Source organism: Oncorhynchus kisutch, linkage group LG6 (assembly GCF_002021735.2).
Source record: "Oncorhynchus kisutch isolate 150728-3 linkage group LG6, Okis_V2, whole genome shotgun sequence".
Taxonomy (NCBI): domain Eukaryota; kingdom Metazoa; phylum Chordata; class Actinopteri; order Salmoniformes; family Salmonidae; genus Oncorhynchus; species Oncorhynchus kisutch.
This window is the reverse complement of record NC_034179.2, coordinates 29,540,834-29,565,966: the sequence shown is the minus strand read 5'-3', so window position 1 is coordinate 29,565,966 and position 25,133 is coordinate 29,540,834. Positions and strand designations below refer to the sequence as shown.

At 45.0% G+C, this 25,133-nt stretch overlaps 1 protein-coding gene across 5 annotated transcripts in view; it reads right to left on the bottom strand.

Annotated features, from left to right (window-relative positions):
* LOC109892652 (THO complex subunit 2-like) overlaps nt 1–25,133 on the bottom strand; it is a 69,074-nt gene that overhangs the window by 6,895 nt on the left and 37,046 nt on the right. For 4 of the 5 annotated variants that reach the window (XM_020485346.2, XM_020485345.2, XM_031826560.1 and 1 more), the window contains 21 exons: nt 21,087–21,171; nt 18,119–18,212; nt 17,890–17,970; nt 16,443–16,539; nt 15,625–15,742; nt 15,318–15,497; nt 13,561–13,725; nt 11,816–12,091; nt 10,628–10,769; nt 9,878–10,035; nt 9,612–9,740; nt 9,296–9,427; nt 8,911–9,095; nt 5,527–5,702; nt 5,240–5,342; nt 4,473–4,873; nt 4,267–4,325; nt 2,699–2,734; nt 963–1,097; nt 676–742; nt 405–553 (listed from right to left, as the gene is read on the bottom strand). In XM_020485346.2, coding sequence (XP_020340935.1) covers nt 405–553; nt 676–742; nt 963–1,097; nt 2,699–2,734; nt 4,267–4,325; nt 4,473–4,873; nt 5,240–5,342; nt 5,527–5,702; nt 8,911–9,095; nt 9,296–9,427; nt 9,612–9,740; nt 9,878–10,035; nt 10,628–10,769; nt 11,816–12,091; nt 13,561–13,725; nt 15,318–15,497; nt 15,625–15,742; nt 16,443–16,539; nt 17,890–17,970; nt 18,119–18,212; nt 21,087–21,171 — 2,968 coding nt within the window. Of the gene's footprint in view, nt 1–404; nt 554–675; nt 743–962; nt 1,098–2,698; nt 2,735–3,171; nt 4,326–4,472; nt 4,874–5,239; nt 5,343–5,526; nt 5,703–8,910; nt 9,096–9,295; nt 9,428–9,611; nt 9,741–9,877; nt 10,036–10,627; nt 10,770–11,815; nt 12,092–13,560; nt 13,726–15,317; nt 15,498–15,624; nt 15,743–16,442; nt 16,540–17,889; nt 17,971–18,118; nt 18,213–21,086; nt 21,172–25,133 lie in introns of all 5 variants that reach the window. The other variant, XR_004210263.1, reaches the window with a different exon arrangement.

Here is a 25,133-nt window from a genome sequence, read left to right as displayed (position 1 = left end):
GATTGGCTCAGCTCCAACTTCAAATGGTTGAGTTAAAAACCACAAAGTGCCAATTAAACCTTTCATTTTTCATACCAGCGTAATTTGACCTCAAATTGCATGCATGCTACATAAAATGCGTGCCGGTTGACAGGTCTGATATATGCGGATTCCAATATTTATCTGCAGCAGCATGCCAGTCCCTTTACTTATTTATAAAGGGCCAGACAAGCTGTACAGAAAGACACCATTCATGTCATGGCTGGGCCAAGACCATTACAGCTACACCGCTTTTACTGTGCAACAACATCCCATAAGGGGTCAAAACTATGATGAGAGACGATGGCCCCTCCCAGGGAGGGAACTGACTGAGTCTCACTGTGTTGTGTTCTGCAAGGGTCCAGGACCAGGCCAGTACTACCTACCTTCTTGCCCCCGGAGGAGTTTCTCTCAGGTTTAGCAGACTCTCCCTTCTCCTTGCTAGAGGACTTTGACCTCTTGGTCTTCTCTTTGTCAGCCGAGACTGGGGAGCCTGAGGAGGGACTGGCGCTCTTGCTGTGTTTGTTGGAGGAATCTGGGAGAGAAGCAGAAGAATAACCAACCAATAATATCGATCATATCCATGTTGAATTTTTTTATTTATTCTGTATTCTTAGGCAGAGAGGTTTGCTTATTATGTACATGGAGATAACTTACTGGTTCCATTTTCATCTTTTCTGCGTTTGGATTCTAGGCTCATCTCACGGTCAGTGGTCATATGATCCTAAAAAAAGATGAGAAATAAATAAGGACAATGAATCAATCTCACCAGTCTTGACAATCTATGCAAAACTAATGTCAGAATTCCTCTGAAGTATTTGGCTGTTAAGTTCTATAGCTATCAAATCAGTTGTATAAAATCAGTTTAGAACATTCAGTTCCACATGGAGCCCAGTGTGGGGCTTTAACATCTCTCAATGCAACATGGCCTGTAAAATACTCACTCTCTTCCTGTCCTTTCGGTCTTTGTTGTCGGTCTTCTTCTCTTTGGAACGGCCCCGGGTATTCTCTGACTCTTTCTTGTCCGTCTCCCTCTCTCTGCTCTTGGACCGCGCGACCGAATTGTAGTTGATGTGGTGCTGTAAGGAATTAGCATACAACAGACAGACCAAAATAGAAGATTATTTTTACGTTTCATGGCATTCTGTCCACTTACAGGAGGATACCTTGACATGTGTGCTGAAATCAGTCCGTTCTCTCAGAGTGTGCCTATTACCAAGCCATTAACCTGATAATATAACCCCATATTCCCAGGAACACCCTGTAAACTGTACTACGTGCTGCTGATCATATGAATGAACCCACTAAGTGGCTCTGACAGTTCCTGGAGGATAATCACTAGGAAACAGTCAAAGATAAAATCACTAAACATAGAAAGAAACAGGAATATAGAGCGGCTAAATAAAACAGGACTAAAAACAAATAGAAAAGGAGATTCAAGAGCAGATCCACAGTGCATCTTACCACTGCAGAAGTTATCTAGTAAAATAGAACATCAGGAACATTTTCAATATTGTAGTATCAAAGTTGAACACTATCCCTAACCACGTGGTCAGAGGTGTAGTAAGGTCCATCATCCTCAGTATTCAGACCCCAAACATTTCCCTCCCCGACAACAACTGTGTCACCAATGACTGTAGCTTATTCCAGAGAGCATAGATATTATCCCAATAACTACACAGCGAACCATGTATAGTGTAGGTGATATGAGACTGGACCATGGGGACTGCAGGCGGGAGATCAAAATATCAGACTAGTACAGGACACAGACAGCAGGGCAATGCTACACCTGTGCTGCTGTCTAACTCAATAAAAGTTTAACAAGCCAACCTTGTACCTGCTGTATGAATTATTCACCTGGCGTAGCCATCTACAGCATCTCTAGCTCAGTCTGCAAGGAGAGCATCTAGACAGAGGAATAACTGAACTATGGCATTGGCTACTGATTTGAGAGGAACCCAATGAATATGGACTAGGGCTTATAGGGGTTTTGGTGGTGAAAAGGAATGGCAGGCTACAGTCTTAAAACGAGCCGAAAAAACCTAGAGCTTAATAAAGACTTCAAGTGTTTTGCTTTAAACTAATATCAGAAATCAATATGGAATAGAGGTGGGTGGGTGAACGGGTGTGTCTGACTGCGAGACAGAGGTCTGTAGTGTGGGCTCAATAGAGGATTGCCCCTCTTCTTCTCAGCACATCACATGCATAGCTAATGAGTCTCCAGCCGGGCAGGCATCAGGGACGGCCTTAGAAAGTGATCACAGACAAGAGGAAGAAATGCCGCCTGCTTAAAATTCTGCCCTTTCGCCTTCTCTTCCCCCCGGTGGCACAATCAGCACTTTTTCACAACAGTCTGCCGTACTGGACAAGGACTTTAATCTTTCCCATGACTCCGAGCTCATTAAAACGTAGTGTGTGGGTCTGGCTGCCTGGCACAGAGTGGACTTAAACAGATAAACTTGACCTAAGGTGACATCTCAAGTTATACTATTCAGCAATGACTTTTTATTTAAGTCAGATTTATTCAGACAGTCTGCAAAATGGTCAATTTGCCCATTCAATACATGTGAACTACTAAAGTCCTTCTAACTGACCCCCTCCTCATGGCACTTGTAAAAGGAGAGTGAAGATGATAACAGTCAAGGTGAATGATAATAGAGAAGTGTTTAGGAGTCCAAACCTTGGATGCAGAGTCCTTGGGTTCGTTGCTATTGTCCTGTAGGAATGAATGGAGACAGATGAGCTGGGGAGTTGTCAGACAGCAGGACAGGAGAAGTGTGTGGAGGGGGGGCTGGACAGAGCGATGTCACACTTCTTTCCCTTTGACCTTCAAGGACTAAGGCTTTCACAAGGTTATTAACAGAGAAGAGAGTTCATAATAGCCTTAACAAGGGTCATCTCATAGACTTTACATTAAATCAGAAAAACACTGACTTGTGAGATAAAAATAGTGTCTGATTACTTTGTATAAAAAAATTGTCTGGAATTAAATGAAGCCTCTGAGGCTCGAGGAACAGCTGGTATTTTACTTTGTAGTGCATGTGGTGTAAACTAACAAAACAACTGAACTGTGTATGTATGTGTCTGACTAAATTAATTACATTTCGTATGTGCTCTGCTCTCCTATGTTTTAACACTGTTGTTGTCACTTACAGTTGAGAATGGATAAGACACAGGGAGGAGCCTATCTCTCTGGTGGTAGTAAACATTAAGACCTATCACAAGCTTCCAGCGGTTTAGGCAACGCTCCAGCAGATCCAGAAGGCTTCGCCAACACTTTCTCTCTCCCTCTCGCGCTCTCTGTAGTAGAAGGCAGGCTTTATTTTCCTTCTGTACTTTTGGCTGGTGTAAAACTGAAGCTCCCGCTCGTCTCTCCTGCTCTCTGTGGGCCTGGGTGCTGGTGGTGCTTGGGGTTCCCACTGCGCGTGTGACAGGGTGGTAGGGGTGTTGAGGGGGGGGGGATTGCTAGTTGTTGGTGGGGAAGGGTTGTGGGGAGGAGGCCAAAGGAACAACTGACTGCGTACACATCTTGAGTGGAAGCGAAGGTACAGACTGAGGCTGCATGAAGGCTGATTGAACAGAACTAACATTGGGGACAGATGACGTGGTGGCAGCAGCAGCAGGACGGCTCTCTGCCTCTCCTCCTGTAGCAGATAGACTTCCTCTGAAGACACTGTGCCACTGCGGACTCCGCTCAACCCCCACTGGATTCCCGTAGATTCAGAGGAAAAGAAAAACACTTCACGCCACTTCAAACAATAAATATTTTCAGCTTGCCGGAAAACAGGAGAAAAGCTCTTCATCTTGGGTGCTATTTAGAACGGAAAAATACCGATCTTAGAGGCAGGGGGGTTCAACTTTTCAGCGAAAAACGAGCAAGCTCCTTTTACTTGAGGAAAAATAGTGCACTCAAAAAGAGAAAAAAAGGGTGGAGACTATAGAAATGCATAAAAACTCCTCTCGCACTTTTACTGCTTTCATTCACACGAAAATAAATTTATATTTCAATATATACATTTTTCTCTTGGCTAAGTCCTTGATGGTTTTCCCCACTCAGGAAAATATTAAGGAAAAGTCCATGGAATTATTTCCAAACGGTCATGGTTTAGGAAGGGGATTCCAGACGGGGCTCCCGTGTGTGAGAACTCTCCTCCGTGATCTTGAGGGACGATGGAACACGCAACAGTTGGGAACGCTCCGGCAGAAAGGGAAGAAACACGCGCACAGCCTTCCTCAGGCCATACTAACCTTAACAGAGGAGGAATGGGATGGTGAAGAGTGGGTCTCCAGTTTTCGCCTTTTGTGATCTGGAATAAACAAGAAGATTAAAAATTCAGTTAGTTCTCATTTCAACAGGCACATTCAAACTAATAGCTCCAATTACCCGTTGACAACAATGAGAAAATCAGAAACAGTATATGAGCAGAGCCCGTGTTGAAGGTTAGGCTGCTTACCCCTCTCAGATTCAGCAGACTCCAATCGGGGAACTGGAGACTTGAGGGATCCGGACATGGCACTCCTGTCTCCTCCCTTCTCTTTGCTCTTAGACTCCTTGGCTCCGGTGTCACGTTCCCTGGATGGCTCCTTGGGCTCTCCGTTGCCGGTCTTGGCCTTGTTGTCCTCTTTATTGCTCTTCTCTTCCGCCTTCTGCTTGTCCCGGTCTGCCTTGGGCGTCTTCTCCTTACCCTCGCGTGGCGCCCGCTCCTCCTTGCCACTTGCTCCTCTCTCGTCTCTCTGCTTCTCCCGCCGGCTCTCCCCCTTCGTCTCTAGAGTGCTGCCTGGAGTCTTCTCCTTTTTCTCTTTTTTCTCCTTCCCGCTCTTTTCTTTGTCATCCCTCTCTTTGAGGGTTTTTGTGCTGTGAGAGAAACAGAATGGACATGGTTCAGAGTTCAACATGGACAACATGCTACGGATGCACAGATAAGCAAGACTGATTCAACATGCTCATAGAAATCATAGAGTCAATCATTAATTCATGTATTTAAACATTCAAAACTTCAGATGCCTAGTCTTAATATCCACCAGTTCAAAGTGCAGTGTTAGATTCCAATCTGGTCATGCACTGACTGACATATTCAAACGATTGATCGAGCTCTTTCCTGTTTTATTCAGCCTTTTTTTAACGTATTAATGAGCTATAGTTGAGAACAGTAAATAAGTCAATCTGGTTGTTTCCCAGCCCCAGTGCTGTGGGCTGCTATTGGCTGGCCTCCATGGCTACCTGTTAGGAGCCCCATTCCCGTTGCTGGTGGTCACTTTGGCCGCTGTGCTGTTGGCTTTGTTCGCTGGCTTCGCCGCACCCTGAGATTTATCCTTGGCTCGATCTATCAAAACATGAAGCAGCAACAGAATGAACACAATGGCCGTTTCAATAAAACAACTGTCCCCATAATAATTAAAACAAGAACACCTGTCATATTGTGTGTGACACATAAAATGATCTGTTAGACTTGTGGTTATGATAGAAGGTCAGATCTCAGTGGAAACTTGTTGGATCTCCCCACTCACCGGCGTCCTCACTGACGCCCTCCTCCGTCTTGCTGGCGTTGGTGGCAGGCTTGGCCGTGGTGCCAGGGCCGTTTTGCTGGCTGACAGGGGTGGCGCTCCTCAACGGCTGCTCCTTGTGGTGGAACTCATTCTCAGGAACCATGTGCGCCTTCCTGCCTTTCAACTGGCCAGAATAGCTGCAAGAGGCATGGAGAGTACAAGGTACAAGCAGGGCAATCATACAGCATTACACCCCATACACATGCTTTCTCAACCAGCTTCGCCTTGAATGCTTTTCCAACAGTCTTGAAGGAGTTCTCACATACGCTGAGCACTTGTTGGCTGTTTTTCCTTCATTCTATGGGCCAACTCAACCCAAACCATCTCAATTTGGTTGGTTGAGGTCGGGTAATTGTGGAGGCCAGCACTCCATCACTTTCCTTATTGGTCAAATAGCCCTTTCTCAGCCTGGAGGTGTGTTGGGTCATTTGTCCTGTTGAAAAACAAATGACAGTCCCACTAAGCGCAAACCAGATGGGATGGCGTAATGCTGCAGAATGCTGTGGTAGCCGTGCTGGTTAAGTGTAAAAAATCTCAAATTTGGACTCATCACACCAAAGGACAGATTTCCACCGGTCTAATGTCCATTGCTCGCGTTTCTTGGCCCAAGCAAGTTTTTTTTCTTATTATTGGTTTCCTTTAGTAGTGGTTTCTTGCAGCATTTCGACCATGAAGGCCTGAATCATACAGTGTCCTCTGAACAGTTGATGTTGAGATGTGTCTGTTACTTGAATTCTATGAAGCATTTATTTGGGCTGCAAATTCTGAGGCTGGTAACTCTAATGAACTCATCCTCTGCAGCAGAGGTAACTCTGGGTCTTCCTTTCCTGTGGCGGTCCTCATAAGAGCCGGTTTCATCATAGCGCTTGATGGTTTTTCCGCATTGACTGACCATGTCTTAAAGTAATGTTGGACTGTCATTTCTCTTTGCTTATTTGAGGTGTTCTTGCCATAATATGGACTTGGTCTTTTACCAAATAGGGCGCCATCTTCTGTATAACACCCCTACGTTGTCACAACACAACTGATTGGCTCAAACGCATTAAGAAGGAAAGAAATTCCACAAATGAACTTTTAACAAGGCACACCTGTTAATGAAATGCATTCCAGGTGACTACCTCATGAAGCTGGTTGAGAGAATGCCAAGAGTGTGCAAAGCTGTCAAGGCAAAGGATGGTTACTTTGAAGAATGTCCATTATGAAATATATTTCGATTTGTTTAACACTTTTGGTTACTACATGACTCCCTATGTGTTATGTCATAGTTTTAATGTCTTCACTGTTCTACAATGTAGAAAATAGTAAAAATAAAGAACAACCCTGGAATGAGTAGGTGTGTCTAAACTTTTGACTGGGCTCTGATACGATACTTTCATGACTCAGTGCGATTCGATTTCATTAGTGTAACAAATCGATGTGGTTCAATTCAATGCACAAACAACTGTTGCATGAACAAATTCATTGTCCATTCTAAATTAATATATGTTACGGATGGAGCTCAGCTGGATTGGTCTGAGCAGCCCTGTGTGTGTGTGTGTGTGTGTGTGTGTGTGTGTGTGTGTGTGTGTGTGTGTGTGTATGATGTAGTGTGTGTGTGTGTGTGAGCTGGCAATTTGTTTCCCCCCCTTACTTTTCATCCTGATCACCCACTGATGAACTTGTCATATAGAAGATAGAAATGTGTTGTGCTGGTAATATGTCAATATTCATCTTCAAAAATGAGCTATGAAATACATAGCCAATTCACATAACACAACTTTGGATGTCACCACCGTCTCAAAAGAGAATGATTTAGAACTTTACAGAGGAGAACTACTCTTCTCCTGTTCTGACCAGTGAAGCCAGTAAAAATTGCTGTCCTTGTTATGAAATTACACCTTCACCATGTGCATGTAAAAAGGACCAAATGCAGACTGTTTAAAGCAGAACTACCAAAAAGACTTATTACGGTGAACATTGTAATTGAAAAGCCCCAATCAGCAGCTGGATGGGCAACCAGCACGATGTTACTTGTGACTACTTCGGTAGCCTATACAGCTCCGCCAGTGAAACACAATTTAGTAACAATGACCCAGCCAATTACATTGGTTGTTCCGCAATAAAGCTTATGATTTAATCATGCGAAAGCCATTTTACAATCATTGAATGCGCCGCACAGACGTAGCCTACAAATATTAGAACAGGGATAGGGTAGACCTACCTCTCATTGGTAGCGTCTCCCGCACTGCCCCCCTACGCTGCTGATACTCTGTTATTATCTATGCATAGACACTTTAATAACTCTACCTACATGTACATAATTACCTCGACTAACCGGTACCCCCTGTATATAGCCCCGCTATTGTTATTTACTGCTGCTCTTTAATTATTTGTTATTCTTATCTCTTACTTTGGGGGGTTCTTAAAACTCCTTTGTTGGTTAAGGTCTTGTAAGTTAACAGTTCACTGTAAGGTCTACCTGTTGTATTCGGTGCATGTGACCAATACAATTTGATTTGACAGTTGTGATCTGACTTGTAGTCATACACAGTTACATGAATAAAAGTTTGATAGGCTGAAGGAAAGGACACATCAATTCAGCCAACAGAATAGAAGTATTTTCCGGAATAAGGCAGAACAAAATATTACGAGTAAAAAAGTTAGTGGACCGGCGATTTGGCAACGTTTCAATAGTTTCTTCTTACCAATGCAGGCTTCATTTGGATCAGTTTGGACGCCTGCGGACCGATGCACTCGCATCTTAAAAATTTGAACTGGGGGCCGATGCGTATCGGTGAATCGTTACATCCCAAACACACACACGGGATCAGTGCCTCTAAGTGAGGATTTGCCAGGTACATCCTGTAAAGCTCTGTAGAGGATTATGTTTGTTTAGCTGTCTGAAGTGCTTTACAGCAGCACCAGGTGACTGACTGAATCCCAGGCAGACAGGTCGACAGCTAGACTAGGCCTACACCTTAATTAAAATCAGTCCTCATTACCACACCAGCTCCTTAAGACCCAACCTCTACTAGTCACTACAAGACAAAGTACCAAGATCATTTATCTGTTCTCACAACTCTGTTTAGATAATCCCCAACAAGTGCTTCCAAATGTAAATAACATCTGGATAAAAATACAACTCAACCTTCCCTAATGAGAATTCATCCAATACCACTTCATCTATACCTCTAAAGTTCTTTTTGCATTGAAAGTACACAACTCCATTTAACGCCACCCTAGCAACAAACTGACAAACCTAACAGCAATATGTTAGGTAACCACTTGCCACTTAACTACAACCCCCACAATGCTAGTGAACTGTGCCTGGGCTGCACACAATGCGGCTGGTGGACTCTGTGTTACCCCATGGCCAAGGCATAGAGGTCTGGCCTCTTCTCCTTCTCCTCCAGACAGATCTTGTGGACACGGCACTCGAGTGCCTGGCCCAGGTTCAGCACTTTGGGGTAGCAGGGTAGGATTTTGGTCAGCACGATCAGGATGTTCCGGATGTGGGTGTATTCCCCCGTCTCCAAGCAGTGGACTGATGCCTAGAGGGCACAGAGGGGAGAGCGAGGAGTGTATTTTAACTGCTTGAGCGGTTGCCATTTCCTGTAAGAGTTGTCCGTCACGTTTCTCTTCATTTAAACTATTGCATTCTGAATAATGGTAGTAAATGAATGGGTGTTAATGAGACAAAAATACCAGATTGTTTCATTGCCTTCTGAAGAAGTCAAAGGGAAGAACTCACTTTAGTCAGCTTGTAGTGCCATTTGTGCACTACATGTCTGAAGTTCTCATAGTCCAGCTGGTCTGCTTTGTTCCCTCCGTCGAAGCCTGTGGCTCTGAAAATGGTCAGGAAGCCTGGGTAGTTACCACACTCCTTGAAGAGGGAACAACAAACAGACAAGATGAAGTGTTAACACGTGCATTCTACAGCTTCCACACTTCAGTGAATATTAGTAATGTCAGTAGATAATGTTGGCCAACCTCAAATCAACTCCTTGCCCCGACACATTTGTTGATCTGAGAGGATGTAGTGTGTGAGATAGAGGTGGAATCCTTACCTTCTCGTAGACAGCTCGGTCACTGTGCCAACGGGTCACCGTCTCCAACATGCAGCACAAGAAGCGGCCGTAGCGTCGCGACTCGTTCTCCGTGCAGCTGGCCACCGTGTAGATGATGTCAGAGAACACCTGCAACACAGTTAGGAGGTCAGGGCGGAGTCACTAAGTGATGAAAATCCCATGGTATAATGACATGTGACAACCAGAGATAGTAGAGGGCAGAAAGGAGAAAGCAAGAAAGACAGAGAGAAAGGGAGAAGTCTCACCCGGTCATAGCAGAGCAGGGTGCAGAAGTTGGGTGTCTTCTGCTGGTGCACCAGCTCCACAAAGCGGGCGCAGTACACAGCGTCGATGGCAGAGAAGATACAGCGAGGAAACAGACACAGCTGCAGAAACTTAGTGATGGTCTCATTCTTGGTGGATTCTGAAAAAAAAAAAAAGTGTGATGGAGGGAAGGGATTGATAAAAATAAAAAAAGGATGTGAGAACAGTGAATTAAGACTTACCGTCAACTAAACTTGCATGACTCATCTTTAGAGTGACTCAGAGGTAATTCTTCAAACAAGATTTGAGGTTAAACCCACTCTTAAAATGTAATTAGCGTAGGTTGTATAGAGCTGTACAGTGAAATTGTTCATATGACTGATGTGTGCTTTAATGAAATGGTAGAGTTGACATCTGCCATTAGCCCAGATCCTCTAAAACAGACTATGGCGCCATCACAGCAAACAACTTGTCATGCCTGTTAACTGGGCTAAAACAAACAAGGTGAGGCTGGTTTTCAGTAGCCTCATGGGAGCTGAGGGGGCTTGACTGTGGTGTTACTGTCCCAATAGAGTATTGTCCCCCAATGGGAACAGGCAGCTGGGTACGGGAGGGTCTGCTGGGATTAGTGTTGTGAGGGGCAGTCAGCAGTGTGTGTGTGTGTGTGTATGTCTTTTTGAGAGCGACAGAGAGGGGGTGGGGGGGAAGCGAGGGAGAAGGAGAAAAATTGTGTGAGCGTGATGTTATCTTACTAGCGAGGAGCCAGTTGTCCTTCTCCAGTTTGAGGCGGTGCAGGACCCTCTGGACGTGCTCCAGCTGCTTCTTCTCCTCCTCCTGCAGCTTCTCCTGTAGGGCCGTGCAGCGCTCCTTCTCCTTCTTCTTCTTGTTCATTGGCTACAGACGGACACCATAGACAGACAAGCAGGCTGCTGTTTAGACAGGGTGAACACATGCAGAGAGAAGACACAAATAATTTCGAGCTCAAGCACAATACAATTACAGTACTCTTTTACCATTACACTGCAAGTCAAGTGATAATTGGAGTTACGCCACAATGAAGTGTACAACTGTGTTTGGAGGCATTTGGATGAACTGGAAGATGAGAAAAGTCTCTTCCTGCTGCAGTGTTGTCTTTTCCTACTAGCACTTCACTGATAACTACTTTGATGGAAAATGTACTTGCCTCACCCATCTTCAGATGAATGCACTAATTGTCTCTCTGGATAAGAGTCTGCTAAATGATTCAAATGCAGTGGAGTAAAGTACTACTTATGTCGTTTTTTCCGTTATCTGTACTTCACTACTTATATTTGACAACTTTTACTTCACTACATTCCTAAAGAAAATGTACTTTTTATTCTGTACATTTTCCCCTGATAACCAAAAGTACTAGTTACGTTACTTTTTGAATGCTTAGCAGTACAGGAAATATGACCCAATTCATGACCCATCCCTACTGCCTCTGATCTGGCGGACTCATTAAACACAAATGCTTCATTTGTAAATGATGTCTGAGTGTTGGAGTGTGCCCCTGGCTATACGTGAATAAAATAAAATAAATTGAGCTGTGTGGTTTTCTTAATAAGCCATTTGAAATAATTTACACTTTTACTTAAGACATTTAAAAACAAATACTTTTAGACTTTTACCTTAATAGAAAATGACTTAAGCATCTTTACTCTTACTCAAGTATGACAAATCGGGTACTTTTTCAACCACTGCTAAAAATGAAAAAAATGAAAACAGAAGAAATAATACAAGTGTTGTCATCAAGGGGTCTGCTAGATGCCCGAGTTGTGTTTAGAGTATTCGGCAACATAAGAAAACAAACAGACGGACACAGGGGAACTGGGTCTGGACTAATAATAAAAGCTCATTTTGGTTTGAATGCGGTGTCCGTTGTGCGCTCTAATGAACACAACCATGACGATGTGACTCACCACATCAGGGTTCTCCTCGATGACCTGCACCTGGAGCTGGAGCTTCTTCACCTCGCGGTCGTAGGCATTGTGTGGCACAGCCAGGTCGTACATGGTCAGCGACCAGAAGGTGGCGTAGAACTGGGGTCGGAGGTCGTCCCAGACACGGGGTGGGTGCAGGGACACCACGGCCTCGTGCACCGGCGACATCACCAGCTCGCACGCAGCCACGTACTTATGGACCTTCTGCTGCTGCCGGTTGCTCTTCTCAGCTTTCTTCAGCTCATCATACTTAGACTGGGGAGAGGAGGGGACACTCAGTTACTGTACCTTTACATGGTAAGATTCACAAACTGATTGATATACAGTATGTTCCAGACACACAACCTGACCGAGTCCATTTCCTCATGATGGATGCGTGTCAGCTGTGATTGTTCACATGGCGCAAACGTCCTGTCAAAGCAAGGGCTGATTTCAAGGTTTTACTGCTAACCTACAAAGCATTACATGGGCTTGCGCCTACCTCTCTCTCTGATTTGGTCCTGTAGTACATACCTACACGTACGCTACGGTCACAAGACGCAGGCCTCATAATTGTCCCTAGAATTTCTAAGCAAACAGCTGGAGGCAGGGCTTTCTTCTATAGAGCTCCATTTTTATGGAACGGTCTGCCTACCTATGTCAGAGACGCAAACTCGGTCTCAACCTTTAAGTCTTTACTGAAGACTCATCTCTTCAGTGGGTCATATGATTGAGTGTAGTCTGGCCCAGGAGTGGGAAGGTGAACGGAAAGGCTCTGTAGCAACGAACCGCCCTTGCTGTCTCTGCCTGGCCGGTTCCCCTCTTTCCACTGGGATTCTCTACCTCTAACCCTATTACAGGGGCTGAGTCACTGGCTTACTGGGGCTCTCTCATGCCGTCCCTGGAAGGGGTGCGTCACCTGAGTGGGTTGATTCACTGATGTGGTCATCCTGTCTGGGTTGGCGCCCCCCCTTGGGTTGTGCCATGGCGGAGATCTTTGTGGGCTATACTCAGCCTTGTCTCAGGATGGTAAGTTGGTGGTTGAAGATATCCCTCTAGTGGTGTGGGGGCTGTGCTTTGGCTAAGTGGGTGGGGTTATATCCTTCCTGTTTGGCCCTGTCCGGGGGTGTCTTCGGATGGGGCCACAGTGTCTCCTGACCCCTCCTGTCTCAGACTCCAGTATTTATTCTGCAGTGGTTTATGTGTCGGGGGGCTAGGGTCAGTTTGTTATATCTGGAGTACTTCTCCTGTCCTATTCGGTGTCCTGTGTGAATCTAAGTGTGCGTTCTCTAATTCTCTCCTTCTCCCTTTCTCTCTCTCGGAGGACCTGAGCCCTAGGACCATGCCCCAGGACTACCTGACATGATGACTCCTTGCTGTCCCCAGTCCACCTGGCCGTGCTGCTGCTCCAGTTTCAACTGTTCTGCCTGTGATTATTATTATTCGACCATGCTGGTCATTTATGAACATTTGAACATCTTGGCCATGTTCTGTTATAATCTCCACCCGTCACAGCCAGAAGAGGACTGGCCACCCCACATAGCCTGGTTCCTCTCTAGGTTTTGGCCTTTCTAGGGAGTTTTTCCTAGCCACAATGCTGCTACACCTGCATTGCTTGCTGTTTGGGGTTTTAGGCTGGGTTTCTGTACAGCACTTTGAGATATCAGCTGATGTACGAAGGGCTATATAAATACATTTGATACAGACTAAAGGTGAAGTGCCAGAGGGAAGGAGAGACTACTCACCAGGATTTGATGTCCATACATGGGGCGTGAGAGGAAGAAGGCAGCATCGTGGGGCGTGTGGAACTGGTTACAGAGGATGTCAATGGAGGGAACACGCTTGATGTAGTCCTCAGTACTCAGGTTGGAGGCCAGGAAGCCACCAAACTGCACCAGGGTGTCGTGACACTGTGGCCAAGGGACAAGGAGTCAGAGAATGGCACCCTAATCCTTATTTAGTGCACTACTTATGGCCTCTGGACAAAAGCATGGGATGTAATCGAAACACTTTTCCAATAGTATCATTCTGAACAGAATCAAAAAAAAAATCATTCCATTCCACTGTTCCGACTTGCTAAATTATGTTCTGAACAGTTTGTACCAAAAAAAGTACTGGTTTATATCATTCCTTTTCGTTCCTTTTTAATCCTCTGAAATCAGAAGTTTTGTTACCGTAGCTTGACATTAAATTACTTCACCAATCAGTGCGGATAGAGCACCTTGCTATGGAGCGGGCAAGCTGTTGTCGTTTTAGCCTAGGCATCCGTGCATGGGCGCTATTGGCTGCCTAAGCTATAGTTGTTTACATGTGCGATGGACAGAAATGTAGGGTGCGAGATGCAACTGACAATTCCCGGGTTGGGAGAGTGGGAGGAGGAGGCTTGGTTTGAAGTGCCTGGCATTGTTAGGACATGCATTACATGAATTAGGCCCACAGAATTATACCTACGGAGGACCGGGTTCTATGGAGGAACTTTGAATGTCTTTGAACTTCCGAGCGCTGGCTTAAAGTTGGACCAGAGCTAGCTGACAATCTTGTGTGTGCAGAGCGGCACCAGAATTAAAAACACGTCTTGCCATTTTGTAGTTAATAAAGCCAACGTGAAACGTGATCACTATAGTATCTGTAACAAGCATTGAAAAAGTTAAGAGATTCTTCTCTAATGAAAAATCTCTACCTAATTTCTGAATCATGCTTGAAACGTCAGTAGGCTGCAGTAGCCTAAGGTTCAGAGGGGAGGGGCAGGTTGCAGACACGCACACTGGCAAAGACTTTCAACTGGCAGACAGACACCGGAATAACTTTGAGTTACTGAGTGAGGGCTTTGCATATGCTTTGAAAACAACGGTTCTGTTCCGGAACAGTATTGATCACTTACGTTCCTCGAAATATTTTGTTTTATGCTCTGTTCCCTGAACAGGTTCAAACCCCTGGTCAAAAGTAGTTTTCTATCGCAGAAGGTTGGTGGCAGCTTAATTGGGGAGAACGGGCTCGTGGTAATGGCTGGAGCGGTCTCCTGTCTGCTCGATATAGGAAATAGGACACAGCCATCTATTTTGGACACAGCCAGTTCATTCTCCCTTATTGCACAGCCAAGTTTGTGTGCTATTAGTCCCAGAGTTTGTCATTTATTTAAAGACACAACCTGGTTTATTCAAACTATCCATCAATGTGGCCCAATACTGCAAACAGAGCCAATTTTGGGGGGATTATCGCTGAGGAAAGCTCACAGCTTACAGACAACATGGGGGAATTGAACCAAACATAATTGTCAGCTGTGTAATATTTAAGAAATGAAAAGGGGGAGAATTCCCTTCATCTGCATTCCCCTGATGTAGCTTATCGACATGACTTCTAGTTACCCTCTGTGCTTATCAATATGCTATTTTAAGCAGAGGAAAAGCAATGACAGATTGACTATTTAATGAACTCTAAACAGGAGAACTCTCCAAGGTGTAAAACTAGTGTAAGTAAAGCTGTAAAGGGGGTCAGTAAGTACCTGGTCATACAGCTTGCCCACCAGTTTGAGGTGTTTCTCACCCCCCTCCAGAAAGACCACTCCGTTGCGTTGCTGGGCCATGAGGAGACAGAGGGGCAGGGCCAGATCATGGTCCAACAGGGCATCCTTTAGACGCTGGGACGACTTCTTAGTGTTACGGATCTGACCAAAGTAACCACCCTGGGGACAGAAAATATAACTGCATTGTTTCAAGTCATGCTGAGGAATAGCCGACTAATGCAATGTGCCTCTGCTTTGAGCTGGTCATGGTGTACAGTTTCAAGTCAGACCAAGCAGGGTCCTGTACCTCTGCTTTGAGCTGCTCCCCTCCAGTCATAGCTTCCATCTGCTCTGATGTCATCTCGTCAGTGATCTCGATCCCAGCCATCTTCTGCACCACCTCTTTCAGAATCAACAGGTCAAAACTGCAGTGGGGGGAACACAACAATCACAGTCTATACATATTTGTGAATGCAGACATAAATAATATGTGCACATACACAAAAATAAACATGTGTAAAAAAAGAAAAGAAAACAAGGTTGGGGGCAAAAACAACCGTGGGAGTAGCTAAGGACAGGGCACTAATAATAACATAATTCAGCATGCCGTTTCATAGGGCATTGTGGCAGAGTGCCACCTCTATTTACTTCCCCTGCATCCCTGGCCCTGGAAAGGACTGATTTGAACTGATGGGAGAGAGAGAAAGAGAGAGATGAGAGAGTGGCCATGGAGCCCAGTGTGATTTACTACCTGCTGACTCCAGGCATCACAGGGAGACCAGCGCTGATACAATTATCCTTCCCTCCTCCTCTATGGAAGCCCAAACCCCCACACAGTCTGCAGCCTCCTCGTCAACACAACATTACTCAGCAGCTTTGCCCAGACCAGGGCCCTGAAGGGTGGCACAACAACGGCCAAGACCCCTCTCCCCCTCCCAGCCCTGGCCTTGTATTGCTACAGGCGGAACAGACTGTACGTCAGTCCCTGTTCTGATTCAGGAGAGGCCAGACAGAGACAGGGGACCCAGTTGATTGACTATGAGTGACAGACTCCATCACTATGAATCACATCAGAGCCAGCAAGTCAATGAGGCGCCCGCCTGCCAGCTCAGAAGTTATAGTTACCTCTTCCCTGCTTTCAGCGTATTGGTCACATACTGGAGGAGGCCAGCTAACTCAATTGGGTATTTCCTGAATACCGCTCCACACAGACTGGCCAGGCCTAGAGATAGGAGAAAAAGGTCAGCAGTCAATCAGTTGTCAAGCAGACATGCATATGTTGCATAAAATACAGTCAACTAAAGTAGAGTTGCACTGGGCTGTAACTGCATGGAACAAAAGTACAACCAAATGCCCCTTCGATAATAAAGCAGATTCGTGACATCAGGATCGTGTTTAGTATGGTAACCTGTAGCAAAATAAATTGTAACAGAATACAAAAATCTGTGTTCTAATTGGATGCTGCTGCTACCACCATGCTTCACCGTAGAGATGGTGCCAGGTTTCCTCCAGACGTGACGCTTGGCATTCAGGTCAGAGTTGGTTTCATCAGACCAGAGAATCTTGTTTCTCATGGCCTAAGAGTCCTTAAGGTACCTTTTTGCAAACTCCAAGCTGGCTGTCATGTGCCTTTGACTGCTGAGTGGAGTGCTGCAGAGATGGTTGTCCTTCTGGAAGGTTCTCTCATCGCCACAAAGGAACTCTGGAGCTCTGTCAGTCAGAGTGGTCACCCTGACCAAGGCCCTTCTCCCCCGATTGCTTAGTTTGGTCGGGCGGCCAGCCCTAGGAAGTCTTGGTGGTTCCAAACAAATTCTTCCATTTAAGAATGATGGAGGCCACTGTGTTCTTGGAGACCTTCAATGCAGCTGAATTTTTTTGGTACCCTTCCCCAGAACTGTGCCTTGACACAATCCTGTCTCGGAGCTCTACAGACAATTCCTTCGACCTCATGGCTTGGTTTTTGCTCTGACATGCACTGTCAACTGCGGGACCTTATAGATAGACAGGTGTGTGCCTTTCCAAATCATGTCCAATCAAGTGAATTCACCACAGGTGGACTCCAATCAGGTTGTAGAAACATCTCAAGGATGATCAATGGAAACAGGATGCACCTGAGCTCAATTTCAAGTCTCATAGCAAAGCGCCTGAAAATGTACGTAAATAAGGTCTGTTTTTTGTTTTTAATAAATGTGCAAAAATTTCTAAAAACCTATTTTTTTATTTATCATTATGGGGTATTGTGTGTAGATTGCTGAGAATGCATTTTATCCATTTTAGAATAAGGCTGTAACGTAACAAAATGTGGAAAAAGTATAGGGGTCTGAATACTTTCCAAAGGCACTATGTGCATTTAGAACATTTTTGATAGTCAAATATATAATATTGGGGGGAATGTGTATACGTCATTAAGAGTGTCATTACTTTAAAGATAGACATCACACTTCTCTCAATTTAGCAATTTTTTTGTATTATACCTCTTTTACAATGATTCATGAAGTCTATATAAAAAAATAATAATAATTAAACGCACACATATGGTTCTTTGTCTGTAGGATTCAGTTAGTGAACTCACTCTGAAGCCAGGAGGAGATCGTAGTGTCGTCATGCTTCATCTTCTCTTTCTCTGGATTTGCCAGCGCTTCAATTATGCAGTCTACAGGCAACGAGTTGAGGTACAACACGTCTTAATACATTCTGCCAACATTAGCTGGAATATAGCGTTTCAAATACATGATTAAACATAGTTTCGGCAAATAAAATGGGCAAAAACAGCAAGTCACAAAATGTCAGATTAAGGATACAAGCCATGACGTCATAGTTGAGTGAGGTGAGGTATTTAAGGGAGTCTACCACTGGACCGATGAGGTTGTCATACCACTGGATCTGAGACAGGATCTGAGAGAGGGACAAAAATACCTGGTTAATACAATACAGGGACAACAGGCCACACGATGATGATTAAAGAGGATATCTAAAAAAAACATCCACCCAGCTGTTATATACATACGGAGTGTGTAAAACATTTAGAACAACTTCCTAATATTGAGTTGCACCCCCTTCTGCCCTCAGAACAGCCTCAATTCACAAAGGCATGGAAACTACAAGCTGTCAAAAGTGTTTCACAGGGATGCTGGCCCATGTGGACTCTAATACTTCCCACAGTTGTGTCAAGTTGTCTGGATGTCTTTTGGGTGGCGCAGCATTGTTTATACACAAGGGAAACTGTTAAGCAGTTCTTGACACTCAAACCGGTGCGCCTGGCACCTAATACTATACCCAGTTTAAAAGGCACTTAAATATTTTGTCTTGCCCATTCACCCTCTGAAAGGCACACACACACACACACAATCCATGTCTCAATACTTAAAAATCTTTATTTAACCTGTCTCATTCACTTCATCTACACTGCTCATAGCGTTCACCTGGTCAGTCTGTCATTGAAAGAGCAGGTGTTCCTAATGTTTTGTAGACTGTGTAGATGGATCATTAGAGTCAGATTCTAGAATAACAGTCTAAATGGTCTGAGAAAACAAGGCTATTGCTCTGCAGTGTCCTTTGCAGGTCACTTAAACTTTATTATCCTCTCTCCTGGTAAAGCCACCTTATTACCGGTTACACTACATCCCTACACTCCCACTGTGACAGGATGCCATCAGACTCTCCTGTTCCTCCACCAATGTATGTGGACACCTGCTCGTCAAACATCTCATTCCAAAATCATGGGCATTGGTCGTCCCTTTGCCACTATAACACCCTCCACAATTCTGGGAAGGCTTTCCACTAGATGTTGGACCATTGCTGCGGGGACTTGCTTCCATTCAGCCACAAGAGCATTAGTGAGGTCAGGCACTGATGTTGAGCGATTAGGCCTGGCTCGCAGTCAGCGTTCCAATTCATCCCAAAGGTGTTCAATGGGGTTGAGGTCAAGGCTCTGTCCAGGCCAGTCAAAGTTCTTCTACACCGATCGACAAACCATTTCTCTATGGACTTCGCTTTGTGCACAAGGGCATTATCGTGCTAAAACAGGAAAGGGCGTTCCCATATTTTTACCAGAAAGCTGGATGTACAGAATCGTCTAGAATGTCATTGTACGCTGTAGCATTAAGATTCCTCTCCGGAACTAAGTGGCCGAGGCCGAACCATGAAAAACAGCCCCAGACCATTATTCCTCTTCCACCAAACTTTACAGTTGGCACAATTCATTCGGACAGGTAGTGTTCTCCTTGCATCCGCCAAACCCAGATTAGTCCGTCGGACAGCCAGATGGTGGAGCGTGATTCGTCACTCCAGAGAACATTTCCACTGCTCCAGAGTCCAATGGCGGCCAGCTTTAAACCACTCCAGACGACACTTGGCATTGCGCATGGTGACCTTAGGCTTGTGTGCGGCTGCTCAGCCATGGAAACCCATTTAATTTATCTCCCAACGAACAGTTCTTGTGCTGACGTTGCTTCCAGAGGCAGTTTGGAACTTGGTAGTGAGTGTTGCAACAGAGGACAGAATCTTTATGCGCTATACACTTCAGCGGTCCCGTTCTGTGAGCTTGTGTGGCCTACCACTTCTCGGCTGTGCCGTTGTTGCTCCTAGACGTTTCCAATTCACAATAACAGCACTTACAGTTGACAGGGGCAGCTCGAACAGGGCAGAAATGAGATGAACTGACTATGACGGTGCTACATTGAAAGTCTCTTCAGTAAGGCCATTCTACTGCTAATGTTTGTCAATGGAGAATACATGGCTGTGTGCTCAATTTGATACACCTGTCAGCAATGGGTGTGGCTGAAATAGTCAAATCCACAAGTTTGAAGGGGTGTCCACATACTGTAGTGTAAATGAGTGCACAGAGGCTTTAAAAGACCCAGTGTTAGAATAAATAATGGAGTGGTCTCTTCCCATGACCTTGACAGATGGACAGGGGTTGAGTGGGGGAGGAAGGTAAGAGAGGAGAGGCTGAGGCCGAGTAAGGTGGAGGATGAGTTGAGTCTCAAGGGAGGTCCGACTCTCCTCATTCACTCAGAGAAGAGGCCATTCAGTCAGACTGCAGGTTGAGAGATTAAGAGATGGAGGCTTTAAAAAGGGAGAGGAGCAGCACAGCTTTTTCATTCCATTAATGTCCTGCTGCTGAGGCACCACAAAACACAACCCCACTACCTCCCCACTCCTCTTTCCGTTTGGCCGACATTCTGCTAGTAATTTTTTGAGACGTGAGATATTTAGGGGAGGGGTAGGGGACAGGGTTTATGCTGTGGAGATGGACAGGAGAGGGAGTGGATGGGGGTGTTCTAGCAAGACAAGACAGGCTGTGATGTGGAGTAGGTGAGTTCATTAGACACATGCACAGGGACACAGATGTAATTGCTGGGTAATGTGAAATTCTTAGGCTCCGACAGTACAGGTGAACAAGAAAAGTGAATGAAACAATTATACAAATACATAAATCTGTGACAATGATAAAATGTTCATTGGGGTGTGAGGGTAAAGAGAATGTAAGCAGTCCCAGTGAATCCAATTTACATTCAGCCCCCATTTTTCAGCAGTAGCCTATCGTTACAAAGGCAGATTATAAAGATAGTGGTCTTAAAATAAGATCTCTCTGCCCCATGAAGATAGTAGAGGACACGGAGCCCTTTCACTGTCAAAATTAAATACTCAGTTAAAGTAGGAGGGAGATCACTCAAAATAAGGCTAATATTAGTGTAAGTCTCAAAACACTACTTTCAACTGTACAGTATGTGAATAAAATATCATAAAATCCTTGAGAATACATACATAGTCAAAGAGGATGGTGGGGTTGCTATGGCTCAGCTTGCCTATCTGGCGCCCAGATGGTTTCACATTCTCTTTGGTTAATCGCCTGGAAAAAAAGCAAAGAAAGAGAGAAAAGAGAGAAATTTATTAAATCTGTTGAAGCATCTTGCAGCCAATACATGTACCCCTGTCAATGCTGTGGGACTGATTTGATGGTTAGGCCTAGATTGAAGATGATGATTTAGTAGAAGAATTTGCAACTAATAATGAACTTGTGCTCAATGTTTGGTTGCTTCATGCTGTTGGATTCGGGCTAAACTTTGAACATTGAGATATTAAAGACATGATAGATCAGACGCATAGTATATAAAGGAGAGATCTGTAGAAAGACAGAGTGGCTGTGGAATGTGATGGGTGGACGGGATAGAATCACAGGAGTGCGATAGGTGACACGAGAGGACATCTGTGGATTAGGTGAAGGAGGGGTTGAGGTCAGGAGGTCACGTCAGATCCCATGAAGGGAGAAATAATGGTTATATTATCCTGTTACCCTCTTCCTGTCAAACCATAAGATGTAAGGATTGGAGAGAAGGGGGAGTGGTATGTTAGTTGTAATTCAGACAAAAAAAATTATCACAAGTGTGTGTGTGTGTGTGTACACACACACACACATATATATATACACACACACATATATATACACACATACACATATATACACACACACACACACACATATACATACATACATATACATACACATATACATACACATACACACACACATATATAAATATACACACACACATACATATATACATACCACCCCTCATCACTGTCAAACGCTCCCTAAAACACTTCTGTTAGCAGGCCTTTCTAATCAACCTGGCCCGGGTATCCTGGAAGGACATTGACCTCATCCCGTCAGTTGAGGATGCCTGATCATTCTTTAAAAGTAACTTCCTCACCATTTTAGATAAGCATGCTCCGTTCAAAAAATGCAGAACTAAGAACAGATATAGCCCTTGGTTCACTCCAGACCTGACTGCCCTCGACCAGCGCAAAAACATCCTGTGGCGGACTGCAATAGCATCGAATAGTCCCCGCGATATGCAGTTCAGGGAAGTCAGGAACCAATACAGGCAGTCAGGAAAGCTAAGGCCAGCTTCTTCAGGCAGAAATTTGCATCCTGTAGCTCCAAATCCAAAAAGTTCTGGGACACTGAAGTCCATGGAGAACAAGAGCACCTCCTCCCAGCTGCCCACTGCACTGAGGCTAGGTAACACGGTCACCACCGATAAATCCATGACTATCGAAAACTTCAACAAGCATTTCTCAACGGCTGGCCATGCCTTCCTCCTGGCAACTCCAACCTCGGCCAACAGCTCCGCCCCGCCCGCAGCTACTCGCCCAAGCCTCTCCAGGTTCTCCTTTACCCAAATCCAGATAGCAGATGTTCTGAAAGAGCTGCAAAACCTCGACCCGTACAAATCAGCTGGGCTTGACAATCTGGACCCTCTATTTCTGAAACTATCCGCCGCCATTGTCGCAACCCCTATTACCAGCCTGTTCAATATCGTCTGAGATCCCCAAGGATTGGAAAGCTGCCGCAGTCATCCCCCTCTTCAAAGGGGGAAGACACCCTGGACCCAAACTGTTACAGACCTATATCCATCCTGCCCTGCCTATCTAAGGTCTTCGAAAGCCAAGTCAACAAACAGGTCACTGACCATCTCGAATCCCACCGTACCTTCTCCGCTGTGCAATCTGGTTTCCGAGCCGGTCACGGGTGCACCTCAGCCACGCTCAAGGTACTAAACGATATCATAACCGCCATCGATAAAAGACAGTACTGTGCAGCCGTCTTCATCGACCTTGCCAAGGCTTTCGACTCTGTCAATCACCATATTCTTATCGGCAGACTCAGTAGCCTCGGTTTTTCAGATGACTGCCTTGCCTGGTTCACCAATTACTTTGCAGACAGAGTTCAGTGTGTTAAATCGGAGGGCATGCTCTCCGGTCCTCTGGCAGACTCTATGGGGGTGCCACAGGGTTCAATTCTCGGGCCGACTCTTTTCTCCGTATATATCAATGATGTTGCTCTTGCTGCAGGTGATTCCCTGATCCACCTCTACGCAGACGACACCATTCTATATACTTCCGGCCCGTCCTTGGACACTGTGCTATCTAACCTCCAAACGAGCTTCAATGCCATACAACACTCCTTCCGTGGCCTCCAACTGCTCTTAAACGCTAGTAAAACCAAATGCATGCTTTTCAACCGTTCGCTGCCTGCACCCGCACGCCTGACCAGCATCACCACCCTGGATGGTTCCGACCTTGAATATGTGGACATCTATAAGTACCTAGGTGTCTGGCTAGACTGTAAACTCTCCTTCCAGACTCATATCAAACATCTCCAATCGAAAAGCAAATCAAGAGTCGGCTTTCTATTCCGCAACAAAGCCTCCTTCACTCACGCCGCCAAACTTACCCTAGTAAAACTGACTATCCTACCGATCCTCGACTTCGGCGATGTCATCTACAAAATTGCTTCCAACACTCTACTCAGCAAACTGGATGCAGTTTATCACAGTGCCATCTGTCTTGTCACTAAAGCACCTTATACCACCCACCACTACGACTTGTATGCTCTAGTCGGCTGGCCCTCGCTACATATTCGTCGCCAGACCCACTGGCTCCAGGTCATCTACAAGTCCATGCTAGGTAAAGCTCCGCCTTATCTCAGTTCACTGGTCACGATGGCAACACCCACCCGTAGCACGCGCTCCAGCAGGTGTATCTCACTGATCATCCCTAAAGCCAACACCTCATTTGGCCACCTTTCATTCCAGTTCTCTGCTGCCTGTGACTGGAACGAATTGCATATATATATATATATATATACACTGCAAATACTTGTGATTTTTTTGTCTGAATTACAACTAACAACTGTTTGGGAAGAATTCAACTTGGTTAAAGCTTCTCTAGTGTCCCTGAGTTATTTACTCTGAAAAATAACAACAATGCTGATAACCATTTATCGAAATTAGGCTTTTCCCTTTATCTTGTCAACTCATACATAGTATTATTGACAACATATACTTCATGTTGACAAAACTAAAAGGTATTTGTGTGTGCAGTAATCCAAGCTGGTAAAGGGATAGTTAAGACAAAATCTATATTTTCGGTGGAATTACCCTTACCGTGAGTCGTGTCTGAAGGTCAATAGCGACAGAATACATAATAATAAATGTTCTACTTCTGCCACAGCAATGTTGTCTTCCACTGATGGGGTGGGGGGGGGGGGGGGGGGAGAAATACAGTTGCATAATCTGGATATTATTTGACAATATATTGTATCGTTTTGACAATATCGCAAAATTATTTTTGCGCTAGAAGGCTGTTGTTTCCAGCACTTTTGTTTCATTGACTGATCAAACTCGTGGCTTTTCTCATTGCTCTCTGCAGCAGACATTTGGTTGGCAATATGTTTGGAACATCGAAACAATAACATTGCCAATATTGCCATCGGAACACAGTATCCAATCGCAATACATACATAATCGTGAGAGAGGAAGAGGGGTGGTGATTTAGAAGTAGTTTGAAAGCACCACCACCACCAGGGATTCATGTCCTACTGTGGTTCTGCCCAGTACACTGCACACGCATAATGATGCAGGCCAGGTGCCAGGCACAACACATTAATTAACTTCCTATCGTCTACATTAGCCACCTTGTAGTGACGAACTCTGATGTCACTCAGCAGAGTTGTATCCATATCAAGAGGCACGGGTAATGTCCAGGCAATGTCCCATATACATTATTAATAAACACTGGCACTGACATCCTTCAGCTAACTACAAGAGACTAAGATGCATATAGGGATGGGAAAGGGATGGATTGAATGAATAATCAAAATGTCTAATGGCCATTTTAATCATTCAGTAGCAGCAACTTAACAAATGGTTTATATTACATGAGTCTAGGGGCTGGTGAGAGGGTCACGGTGTGAGAGCAGGCCTTTGCAGCAGGGTTGGCGTGCTGCAATGCTAGCCTCAAATCTGA